Source organism: Orcinus orca, chromosome 5, assembly GCF_937001465.1.
Source record: "Orcinus orca chromosome 5, mOrcOrc1.1, whole genome shotgun sequence".
In the NCBI taxonomy this organism is placed as follows: Eukaryota; Metazoa; Chordata; class Mammalia; order Artiodactyla; family Delphinidae; genus Orcinus; species Orcinus orca.
In genome coordinates, this window is record NC_064563.1 from 80,643,120 (window position 1) to 80,655,386 (window position 12,267).

The 12,267-nt window shown below is 36.9% G+C and overlaps 1 protein-coding gene across 5 annotated transcripts in view; it reads right to left on the reverse strand.

The window, feature by feature from the left end:
* SEC22A (SEC22 homolog A, vesicle trafficking protein) overlaps nt 1-12,267 on the reverse strand; it is a 74,759-nt gene that overhangs the window by 23,220 nt on the left and 39,272 nt on the right. For 4 of the 5 annotated variants that reach the window (XM_004278572.4, XM_033403375.2, XM_049710445.1 and 1 more), the window contains exon 5: nt 5,312-5,427. In XM_004278572.4, the coding sequence (XP_004278620.1) occupies nt 5,312-5,427 (116 nt within the window). Of the gene's footprint in view, nt 1-5,285; nt 5,428-12,267 lie in introns of all 5 variants that reach the window. The other variant, XM_049710446.1, reaches the window with a different exon arrangement.

Here is a 12,267-nt window from a genome sequence, read left to right on the forward strand (position 1 = left end):
TACATTAGGGCCCACTCTTTGTGTTGTACATTCTATCGGTTTTGACAAATGCATAATGACATAACCACTATTACAGTAACGTACAGAACAGACTCACTGCCCTAGAAATCTCACGCTCCTACTATTTATCCCTTCCTCTCTCCCTCCAAATCTTTTCATTTACTGTCTTTAGAGTTTTGCCTTTTTCAAAATGTCATACAGTTGGAATCATATAGTATATAGTTTTTTCAAACTGGCTTCTTTCATTAAGCAATATGAACTTAAGGTTTAGCCATGTCTTTTTCTGGCTTGATAGCTCACTTCTTTTTATATATTACTGAATAATATTCCATTGTACGGATTGCTGAAGTTTGTTTATCCATTCACTTTTTTTTTTAATGATGGATTTATTTGGGTGTATTCTGCTTTTTTTTTTTTTTCTTTTGGCCATGCCACATGGCATGTGGGACCTTAGTTCCCCGACCAGGGATTGAGCCCATGCCCCCTACATTGGAAGCACAGAGTCTTAACCACTGGACCATCAGGGAAGTCCCTATCCATTCACCTTTTGAAAGGCATCTTAATTGCATCCAGCTTTTTGAAATTACAAATAAAGCTGATACACACATTCATGAACAAGTTTTTGTGTGGATGTAAGTTTTCTCCTCATTTGGGTATATAATACCTAGAAGCATGACTGCTAGCTCATACGGTAAGTCTATGTTCAGCTTTGTGTGAAACAGCCAAACTGTCTTCCAAAGTGACTGTACCATTTTGACTGCCCATCAGCAATGAGTGAGAGCTCCTACTGTTCCATTTCCTCATCAGCATTTGGTATTGTCAGTTTTTTGGATTTTGCCATTCTAATAGATGTTTAGTGGTGTGTTACTGCTGTTTCAATGTTCATTTTCTTAGTGACATATGATGTTGAGCATCTTTGTATATGCTTATTTGCCTCTTGTGTATCTACTTTGTTAAGGTGTCTGTTCAGTTCTTTAGCCCATTTAATTGGGTTGTTTGCTTTCTTCAGTTTTAGAGTTCTTTGTATATTTTAGATACAAGCCCTTGTCAGATGTGTTTTGCAAATATTTTAATACTTTCTTCTAGCTTATGGCTTATCTTTTTCATTCCCTTAAAAATGTCCTTTGCAGTTTTAAAATTGAGTCCAACTTACCATTTTTTTCTCTCATGGATCATGCTTTTGTTATTGATCTAAAAATTCATCACCACACCCATGGTCACCTAGGTTTTCTCCTGTTACCTTTTATAAGTTTTATAGTTTTGTTTTATATTTAGGTCTGTGATCCATTTTGAGTTAACTTTTTTGTCCAAGGTGTAAGATCTGTGTCCAACTTTTTTTTTTTTTTGCATGTGGATGTGCAGCTGTCCAGCACCATTCATTGAAAAGAAAATTTTCTCCACTGAATTGCTTTAGTTGCTTTGTCAAAGATCAGTTGATTATATTTGTGTGGGTCTATTTCTAGGCTCTCTATTCTGTTCCATTGACTAAATTATTTGTCTGTTCTTTTGCCAGTAGCACACTGTCTTAATTATAGCTTAACAGTAAGTCTTGAGATTGGATAGCATCAGTTCTCTTTGTTTTCTTCAGTATTGTGTTGGTTATTCTGGGCCTTCTGCCTTTCCATATAAACTTTAAAATCACTTTGCAAATATCTACAAAATAAATTGCTGGGATTTTGATTGGGATTGTGTTGAATCTACAGATCAAGTTGAGAAGAACCAACACCCTAACAATTTTGAGTCTTCCTATCCATGAACATGGTAGCCCTTCTTTTACTTCTTTTATCAGAGTTTTATGGTTTCCCCATATAGATCTTCTATGTATTTTGCTAGATTTATTCTTAAGTGTCTCATTTTGGGGGGGGGTGCCAATATAAATGGAATTGTAATTTTAATTTCAAATTTCAATTGTTCCTTGCTGATATATAAGAAAGCAATTGACATTTATGCATTAACTTTGGATCCTGTGGCCTTGCTACAATCACTTATTAGTTCTAGGAGTTTGTTGATTCTTTGGGATTTTCTATATAAATAATCATGCCATCTATGAATAAAGGCAGCTGTATTTCCTCCTTCCCAAACTGTATACTTTTTGTTTTCTTTGTCTTATTGCATTCACTAGGTCTTCCAATGTTGAATAGGAGTGGTGATAGGGGACATCCTTGTCTTGTTCCCGATCTTAGGAAGACAACATGTACTTTCTCATCATTCATGATGTTAGCTGTAGGGTTTCTGTAGATATTCCTTATCAAGTTAAGGAAGTTCCCCTTTATTCCTAGTTTGCTGTGAGTTTTATCATGATTTTGTCAAATGCTTTTTCTTTTTGTTAATTTATTTTATTTAATTTATTTATTTTGGGCTGCATTGGGTCTTCGTTGCTGCGCGCGGGCCTTCTCCAGTTGCAGCGAGCAGGGGCCACTCCTCGCTGCGGTGCGCAGGCCTCTCATTGCGGCAGCCTCTCTTGCTGCGGAGCACGGGCTCCAGGAGCGTGGGCCTCAGTAGCTGTAGCATGCGGACTCCAGAGCACAGGCTCAGTAGTTATGGTGCATGGACTTAGTTGCTCTGCGGCATGTGGGAATCCTCCCAGACCAAGGCCTGAACCCGTGTCCCCTGCATTGGCAGGCGGATACTTAACCACTGCGCCACCAGGGAAGCCCCCAAATGCTTTTTCTGACAAAAAAGCATGATATGACCATATGATTTTTCTTCTTTAGCTGTTGATGTGATAGATTGTATTAACTGATTTTCAAATGTTGAATCAGCCTTGCAAAGCTGGAATAAAACCCACTTGGTTGTAGTGTATAATACTTCTAATACATTGTTGGATTCAATGTGCTAATATTTTGTTGAGGGCTTTTGCTTCTATGTTCATGAGAGATACTGGTTTGTAATGTTGTCTTTTTAAAATATAAGTAGGCTGAGAAGTCTCAGAGCTATCAGTCAGTTACACATAAGCAGTAGTTTAATCATATTACTATTCTTCTGAAAATCTCAACTGTGATGAGGCAAAGACATTACTGATCAGAGGGAGAACATGAAACACTTAGGAATCAAGGCAGGCATTAGTCGGGGATAACAGCTCAAAAGCCATGAAAAGCTGTAGTTTATACTACTTGCTTAGTTTTTTAAAAAATTTATTTTACTGAAGTATAGTTGATTTACAATGTTGCATTAATTTCTGCTGTACAGCTAAGTGATTCAGATATACATATACATACACTTTAAAAATATTATTTTCCACTATGGTTTATCACAGGATATTGAATATAGTTCCCTGTGCTATACAGTAGGACCTTGTTGTTCATCCGTTCTATACTACTTGCTTAGTTTTGAAGTTGTGAATCAGAGGAAAGAATCAGTCCAGGAAGAGGAAGGATAGGATATAAGTGCCTGAAAAAATTGTGAGATATGACAGGCTTGCCTGAATTTTAACTTAAAAACCATGCAGACTAAACCCCAGGTTCTGCAACTTATGGACTGTCTTCTAAGTCAGGGATGGTAAAGCTCTCCTTTCCTCTACCCAGGCCTGCTCCCTCCCTTTATTAGTTTGCCAATTTCAAACAACCAGAGAATTATTTTAACAATGAAATTTTAACCTCACAGAACCACCTTCATAATTTTTGACAATTCTAAATACTAATTATACCATTATTTATTAAGATATGTCATAAAGGTGACTTTTATTAAAATTAATTTCTTTTAAAAGGAAATTTTCATATCTCTACCATTAATAGAAACTAGTAGCCCTTACCAAACACAGACACTATACATTAATATACATTAAATACATAACTCTTAAAATTAAAAATGTTTCTCTCTCTACCACCTAAAGTCATCTATTGTGTAACCAGGTGTAAATGTGTCCTATTCTTAGAGAAATACTCATCAAATCCACCTTTCTCCTTCATTTTATAAGCAATAAAACTGAGGACCAGAAAGTAAGGTGAGTTACTCAAGGTCACCGAGCTAATCAGTAGCTCAGCTGGAGCCAACCCTCTCTCTCGCTCTCTCTTCCACAAACAAAAATAAACTCTTCACACTCCTATGCTACTGTTCTTTCCACTACATCAAGTTAAAAAAAAAAAAAGGCAAGAGAGGATCTTATTTATTAGTATTTTCAGTCAGCAGTCTCCAAATTGCCTTTGTTTCTTTTTGGCAGGTTGTTTAGCTCGAAATTGAAATCCTGCTGGAATAAAGCTAACTGGCTAAGGAACAGGGGCAGGAATGACAAGAGACAATAGCCAGCTGTCCTGTGCCTGAAAGGGAAGAGGGGCTTTACCTGCATGCCCAGGATGTTCGGGAGAGGAATTCGGAAGTCATGAAAAGACCCCCAACCCCCTGCAGGCAAAACTCAGCTGCCTGGAACCTGTGATGTCCTCTGCTATTGGCTTCATATGGCTGAGGACGTTCAGAGGGTACTCAAAATGGCACTCTCTTGAGTATTCCCCCAAACTAACAGCTATTTAAAAACAGAATAGAAGGTGTCTTGATTGGGTTTTTACAAATGATATTCTTGGCTTAATACTGGCCAAAAAAAGAGAACTAATTTACAACATGGGAGTGTCAAAAAAATCTTCAGGGAAAGTGAGTAGAAACACGGAAAGGCTGGCTGAGATGTGCTTAACTTTAAGAAAGGGAGTTTCAAAAGTTTACAAAAAGAATAAGAGAAAAAGTATACTCTGATAGCTTTACTCTCTGGAAGAAACTCCTCTGGAAAACAAAATAGTTGGCAATATCTCAAGAAATTAGTCATTTCACAGGCAGCCACCAGTCAAAAAGGAAAAGGAGCAGATAACTAGGTAGGAATACCCAGCGGTAGGACAAAAACCTGCCCATGAATGCCCTCTTCTTTCTTCTACTCCTCTCTGTCCACTCAGATCCTTCTAGGTCCTGCTCACCCCTCCCAGAGTTTCCCTCACCACAGAGCTTTCTTCTATCCTGACTCACACTGACCACTCCTCTTCCAAACTTTCTGTACTTGACATTTGTGTGTGGACTTCTTTGCCTCCCCAATTCAACTCTAGGGTCTGAGACTGCAGGGCCCTCGTCACATGTATCTTGGTGTCCCCAGAATACCTCTAAACAGTACCTCCTGGGAGAGTAGATAATAAATAAATTGTGTTAATTAGGTCAAAGAAGTCAACTAGAAATCAGTATTTTTAGAGGAAGGGGAAACTAGAGTAGGTATAAAGAATACAAAATCTGAGCATGCATTTTAAGTTGTACTAATACCCAAATCAATTTAAATCAATTGTGTAACAAGTAGAATCAAAAGGCATAGTCACCTGAAATTGCAAAAATAGCACAGTACCTGCAGGAGACTTTCTATGGCATGAAAGCCTCGAATTAAATTCAGAGCTGCGCATAAAAGACTAAGGATAAATGCCACAATCCCTGACAGAGTTGCTGGTTCCAGTCGCTGGTGAGCTGGAAAATAAAAGAAATGATTAGGAATAAACATCAATATCTCACGTCAATACCTACACGTATGTAAAATGAAATTCACTGCTCAATTTAAAGGGGTCAAATACTGATGAATCTTCATAAAATTATTTAATAATGCACCTTAGAAATTAAATAATTTTAAAATGCAAAATGTCTGACATGACAGCTTAATTCCCCTGAACTCAAATTAACTTCTTTTTCTCTACACTTTTAACAAAGACACCTAATTTGCATTTGGGGTATACAGTGCTAAGGTGTCCTCATATCTGGCAGTAAATCATATAGGAAAAACCCTTATGCCGAAATATGTCTACCATTTACAAGTAGCTGCAAATATTTGCAAAGGTGAGTCTGCTCAGAAATTCACTATAATTCCTACTTTTTCTGAAAATGCTTAGAAAACATTTTTAAGGACAAACATAGCTTGCTTTTAAGCAAAGCTCTTCCTTATTTGGGTTCCAGCTCTATAAATACCACAGGATATATGTGAAAGCTCATCTATAATCACCAATCTGAACTCTACAGTAGAATGGATTCTTATAGTTATGAGGTTCCTGGTCTCTGAAGACCACTTGAAAGTAAAAAAGCTAAAACAACAGTTGAAAAAGTTGCAGCATAAGATATTTAGATATACAACAGCTTCCCTTCATCATCTTGCGGTTAACAGAATTAACTATAGAGTCTAAATGAAAACACAAAACTAAATACATAATCATCTAGACCTCAAAAGGGAGAAAGAGAGGACAGCAGAGCTACATTTAGATCATTTTATTTAAATCACTGAAGTGTAAAAGCCCTAACAATGAAGTTAATGAGGTGGAACATTAATATAAGGAAGGGCTTAAATCTTTGCAACTTATATTCAGGCATTACAGCAGAAAAGCTTCCCTAAACAACTCATAAAAACACGAAAACCCACATGTCGCAAAAAAGTATTTATTCCCCAGGTTCAGCAGAAAATCCACCTAATACAGGATGAGTTTTCTTAAATTTCTTCTGTGCCCGAGCTGACTGCTTGGTCTCCTAATCAATTTCCTTGAGATTTTAATATGAAAACAAAAAACTAAATGCCTTTGTAAAGTACTGATACCAAATTTTCTATCACTACAGAAAAAAATCTCGCAATTTGAAAATCTATCCAGCTGGTCTATCAATTAGTCATGTTTTACATCCCTCCCTCCATGCTTCCCCACTCCCTCTGAGTAGTAAGGGGGAACTGGGCTCTAAGTAAAAAAGAGATCCTTAACAAGGGCCTCAAGCATAAAGACACCTGATAACTAAATAGATTATAGAAATAATATTTCTAAAGTATACAAAGCAAGTTTACCTTACAAAAAAAAACAAACAATATTCTGTACTGTAATTAAGAACCATAGGTTTTTGAAAAAAAATTTTTTAATGAGAATTCAGATAGCACTCCATCCTTATCGTTCTTTTTAATATAACTTGGAAGTTAACCATAGTTTTAATTTACATTTTCATTACAATTAATGCAGTTATCATGAGTTTTTTTAAAAAACATACTTATTTATAGTATATATATTTGTGTGTATGGTATAATGTCACTTTTATATGTATATAAACACACATACATGCATACATAGAAACAGACAAAAAACTGAACAGATATACATCAAGATGTAAAACACTATTACAATAAAGCTGCAATAAAGTTTCAATCAAAAATTTTTTCATACCAAAAACTGAGATATGAATAACATATAACACTGTGTAGTTTAAGGTGTACGATGTGTTGATTTGATACATTTGTATATTACAATATGACCATCACAGTGTTAGCTAACACCTCTATCATGTCACATAATTATAATTTTTGTTTTTTAACATCTTTATTAGAGTATAATTGCTTTACAATGGTGTGTCAGTTTCTGCTCTATAACAAAGTGAATCAGTTATACATATACATATGTCCCCGTATCTCTTCCCTCTTGCATCTCCCTCCCTCCCACCCTCCCTATCCCACCTCTCTAGGTGGTCACAAAGCACCGAGCTGATCTCCCTGTGCTATGCGGCTGCTTCCCACTAGCTATCTATTTTACATTTGAAGAACCATAGCCTTTTGTGGTCAAGTAAGGAACGGCCATTCTTGAACAGAAAAATATTACCATTTTAATGTGTTGATCAATACCTACTGAAGAAATAAATAATATGTCTATACAAATTAAATATTTACTCAGTTGCTAACACTTGCCTCTTGCCCTTGGAGCACTCTCTTTATAATGATAGTAAACCATTTATAAATTAATTATTTCAAATGACCAGAAATATTTTTAAAGACATGAAAGCAAATGACAAGCCTCCTTTAACAAGGACAAGGCACACATTATGCTGAAGGACAGGCTGGAGAAGTGCCAAATCACCATGAGAAAGGAAATTCTCAAGTGGAGATTCCCCCACTCCCACCCTACCCACTTCCTAAGACCTGTGGGAATGCTTACTAAGAAAAAACTCCATCTGCACAGAATGTGAGGGTGACACTTTCTCATTTTAACAAATTGAACGAGATATTTAATCACATTTTAATGTATTATGTTATATGATATTCTTTATTTCATAAAACAGATTTTATATCAGTTGTTATCCACAAATGCTTACTTCACACCTCAATCTGGCATCATGATAGGTACTATTAGGTACAGAGCAGATTTGGAACAGTAAGAAATGAAGAAATAAGAGGCGATGTAGAAAAAAATAATTTTGTTGAATTCAAAACAGTGTCACCTGGTCAGTTTTTGTTTTGTTTTGCTATTATTTTTTTTATTTTTTATTTTTTTGGTGTACGCAGGCCTCTCACTGTTGTGGTCTCTCCCGTAGTGGAGCACAGGCTCCGGATGCACAGGCTCAGCGGCCATGGCTCACGGGCCTCGCCACTCCACGGCATGTGGGATCTTCCCGGACCGGGGCACAAACCCGTGTCCCCTGCATCGGCAGGCAGACTCTCAACCACTGCGCCACCAGGGAAGCCCTGTTTTGCTATTATTGTCTTCTGCTACAATGCTTTGTCTTTAATTAGTCTCCTTGAGCCCAATAATTTCATTTTCATGACAAAATTAAAGTTTTCATGTACCAACGATTAATGGAGAGTTTACAAAAATTCCTAAAGAAATAAGAGTAAATCCTTTGGAACAAAAGGGCTATTGGTTATAGTGAATTAATATATTTATTAAGCAAATACTTTTTGTCATGATTCTGTGTAAGATGGTGTGTTTTAGAGGATAAAAGAAATGAATTACACAATCTGCCCTGAAGGCACTTCTAGTCTTTTAAAGGGAAATGGACTGATAAGCACATGAAAGTAATAAGTATTCTAAACTAAAAGAGTTAAAGAATTCTGAAAAGGAAAGATAACTAGGGGAAAGGTGGTGACACAAGAACCAAGGGAGATCTTTAAAGATGGTTAAAATTTAGACAGGTACAAATGGGAAGAACTGCATTCCATGCAGAGAAAAGAATATGAAGAGCCTGGAGATGGAAATGGGAGAAGCAAATAATAACAGCATCAACAAAAACTATTACTGCTACTCCTTCTACTAATCCTTCTAAAAGTGGCTGCTTTCAATGTGCCAGGCACCAACTGCTTTATATACATAATCTCATTTTATCCTTCCAAGAACCCAATGCAGTAGGCAGTATAGTTGATCCTAGTTTTTTCAGACAGGAGACTAAGGTTTAGGGAGATTGAGAAATTTGCCCAAATTGGGTAAAGGAACTGGGATTTAAATCTAGGTAGCCTGACTCTAGAACTCATGCTCTTAACCACTTTGCTATGGGGCATTGCTACTGGTTTTGTTTTGCTCAAAAAGATGTTTATAAGAGTAGGAAGAAATAAGGTCAGAAAGGGAGGCTGAAGCAAATTAACAGTCTGAAATACTAGGCTAAAAATTATGGGCAAATTAGACAATGGGGAAACACGGAAGAGCAAGAGATTGACGATTAAAGCTGTGCTTAAAGAATATTAATCTGTTAATGGGTTGTAAAGAGATTAAAAGTAGGGAGAGATAAATAATATTTTTTTAGTGCCTTCTCACTAGGTATACACTGTCCCATTTATCCTTCAAAACAGAGTACTTCACGAGGTAAAGAATGACTAACTTCTCTGTGTCTGAATCTTCTCATCTATAAACTGAGGTTAAACAATTTGCTCTAAGCCAGTCAGCTAGTGAGTGCCATCTTCACAGTTAGCACTTGGGTCTGAAAAGCCCACGCTCTTTCTACAATTCTGTATCAGGAAGTTCATGAGGGAGTCATTGCAAAAGACTTACTGAAATGAGGACCTAAATTAGGATAGTGACAGTAGAAGTAGAGAAGAAGAAAGAGGGGAGAGAGATCACAGAGGCTAAAACTATTAGGCTTGGCAACTAACTAGATGTGGGAAACAAAAGAGAGAAAATCAAGGAAAATGCCAAGGTTTGAAGTGTGGGTGACTGGACAGATAAGGGTGCTATTAACAGGCCCAGTGGAAGAAACTCAGGTTTGATCGAGCATGGAGATATTTTAAACATATCAAACTTGAAGTGACGGTGAGGCATGTTTAATAAGCAACTGAAGAATGTAAAAGCAGTGAGCTGGAGAAACAGATGAGGTCTGCATATGATGGGACGGGTTCGGATGAGATTACCAATGAAAGAAGTGGGCCACGGGCAAATCCTTGGTAAACACTACCTTTAAAGGGAGGAAGAGGAGGCAGGGAAGACAGATGTAGAACAACCAGAAAAGGAAAGAGCCACAGAAGCCTAGGAAGGGGAGACCATCAAGAAGAAAGACATGACTTACAAAGCCTGTAGACAGGCCAAAGACAATCTGAACTGAAAAAGAAAAAAAAAAAAAGATTAGATTTATTGACTAAGAGATGGTTTCGACCCTTCATAAAATAGGTTCAGAAGAGAGGCTGAAGGCAAAATTCAGACAGCAAAAGGTTGAATAACTGGTGAAGGTAAGAGATAGAAGCAGTAAGTGAACACTTCTGCAGTTACAGGAGAGGAAAACAGGATGATAGCTTGACAGATACAATAGGATTGAAAAAGAGTTATTTTCCCCCTGTAATGGGGTGGAGGAGGGAGATTTTAATACATTTATAGGTGTAACAACAAAATTCAGTGAAGATGAAATAGAAGAATCAGAGAAAGGAAAAATAATTGGTGAAACAGAGTACCAGAACAGTCATAATGAGGATTCAAAAAGATGGTACCATTCTAACCCTCAACCTCATCCTAATACGTGTCTATGTTCTGAGTCAAAGATAAAGTTCAGAAGGTGCAGTTATTCAGTGATGCCCAAAATATCTGGAGAAAAAGGTGTTCGAACATTAGAGAGAGATTTCAAGTCAGTTCTATCTAAATGAGCATAATTTATTACTAAATTATGACTAAATGAGACTAATTGTATGGTTCAAAAACACACTATTCTTTTCACTATGAGGCCCTTTCTTATCATCACCACCTGTCAAAACCTGCATGTCCTTCAAGGCTCCAAGGTCCAGAAGTGTTACTTCCTTTTTATCTCTTTTAGAGCATGTATTGCATTCTACCTTGTATTTTACTTATTGACTTTTATTTGCTTTTCCCATCTTGAAAGCAGATAATGTGATTATCTTTATAAAATGCCCTACAATATTTAGCATAATACTTAGGAGAAAATAAAGCAATAAATACTTGTTAGATTGTGAGGGGTGTGTGTGTGTATGTGTAAGAGAAAGAGATTGGGAAATCTACTTGCCTTGTGGGGTACCAGCCAAATACAGCAGCATTTTCAGGCAATTGACAAACTGTCTAGAAAATTGTATAGATTGAAAAAAAGGCTGATTAACCAAGTATTTATCTTAAAAATAGACGTGTCAAAGAAACTGAGAAAAGGGTATTAAGTTTAGGGTTTCAGGAAGTGTTTTTTTTTAATTTTAAAGGATATAAAATTTAAAAGAATAACAACATTAAATGTTGGTGAGGATACAGGGCAATCAAAACGCTCATACATTGCTTGTGGGAATGTAAAATGGCACAACTATTTCAAAAAACTGGCAGTTTCATAAAAAGTTAAACATGCACCTAATCCTTGACCTAGCAATTCCACTCCTAATACTTACTCAAGAGAAATGAAAACATATGTCAACAAAAGATGAATGTTTATAACAGGTTTATTTACAATAACCAAAAACTGGAAACAAGCTAATGTCCAATGTTTATCCACTCTGGATAAACAAATTGTGGTATGTTCACACAGTGACTACTACTCAGCAATAAAGAGCAACAAACTAAAGAGACAAGCAACATATACATATGACGTGTTGAGCAAAAGAAGCGGAACACAAGAATTACATGATATAATCTTGTTTATATCAGGTTCTAGAACAAATAAAACTAATTTAAAGTAAAAAATCTGAACACCGGTTGTCTGGAATGGGGCAGAGACTGACTGGGAAGGGACACAAAGGAACTTTTGGGGAGATGGAAATGGTCTACATTGTAATAGGGGAGTGTACTAATCATGGTTTTTTACTCTGTATTTTCGGTACTTTGACATCTTGGGGCCTTGCTGACATCAGAGGACTGCCCGTCCCAGGACTATCTAATTCCTAGAGATAGCAAACAACTCGCCTGCAAGAGTGCCTTTCATAAGCAAACCCCTAATCTGGAGCCGAGGACACTCCTAACTATCTGCTCTATGGGGTTCTCACACTCAGGGCCACTATTCCCCTGCCCAAATCACAGTAGGGTCAGGTATCAGACAAAGAGCCCTATGTCCCACAGCTCAATAAAAGTATTCAAACTAGCCAATCCTAAACTTGCTTACTCTGCCTCTCCAGTT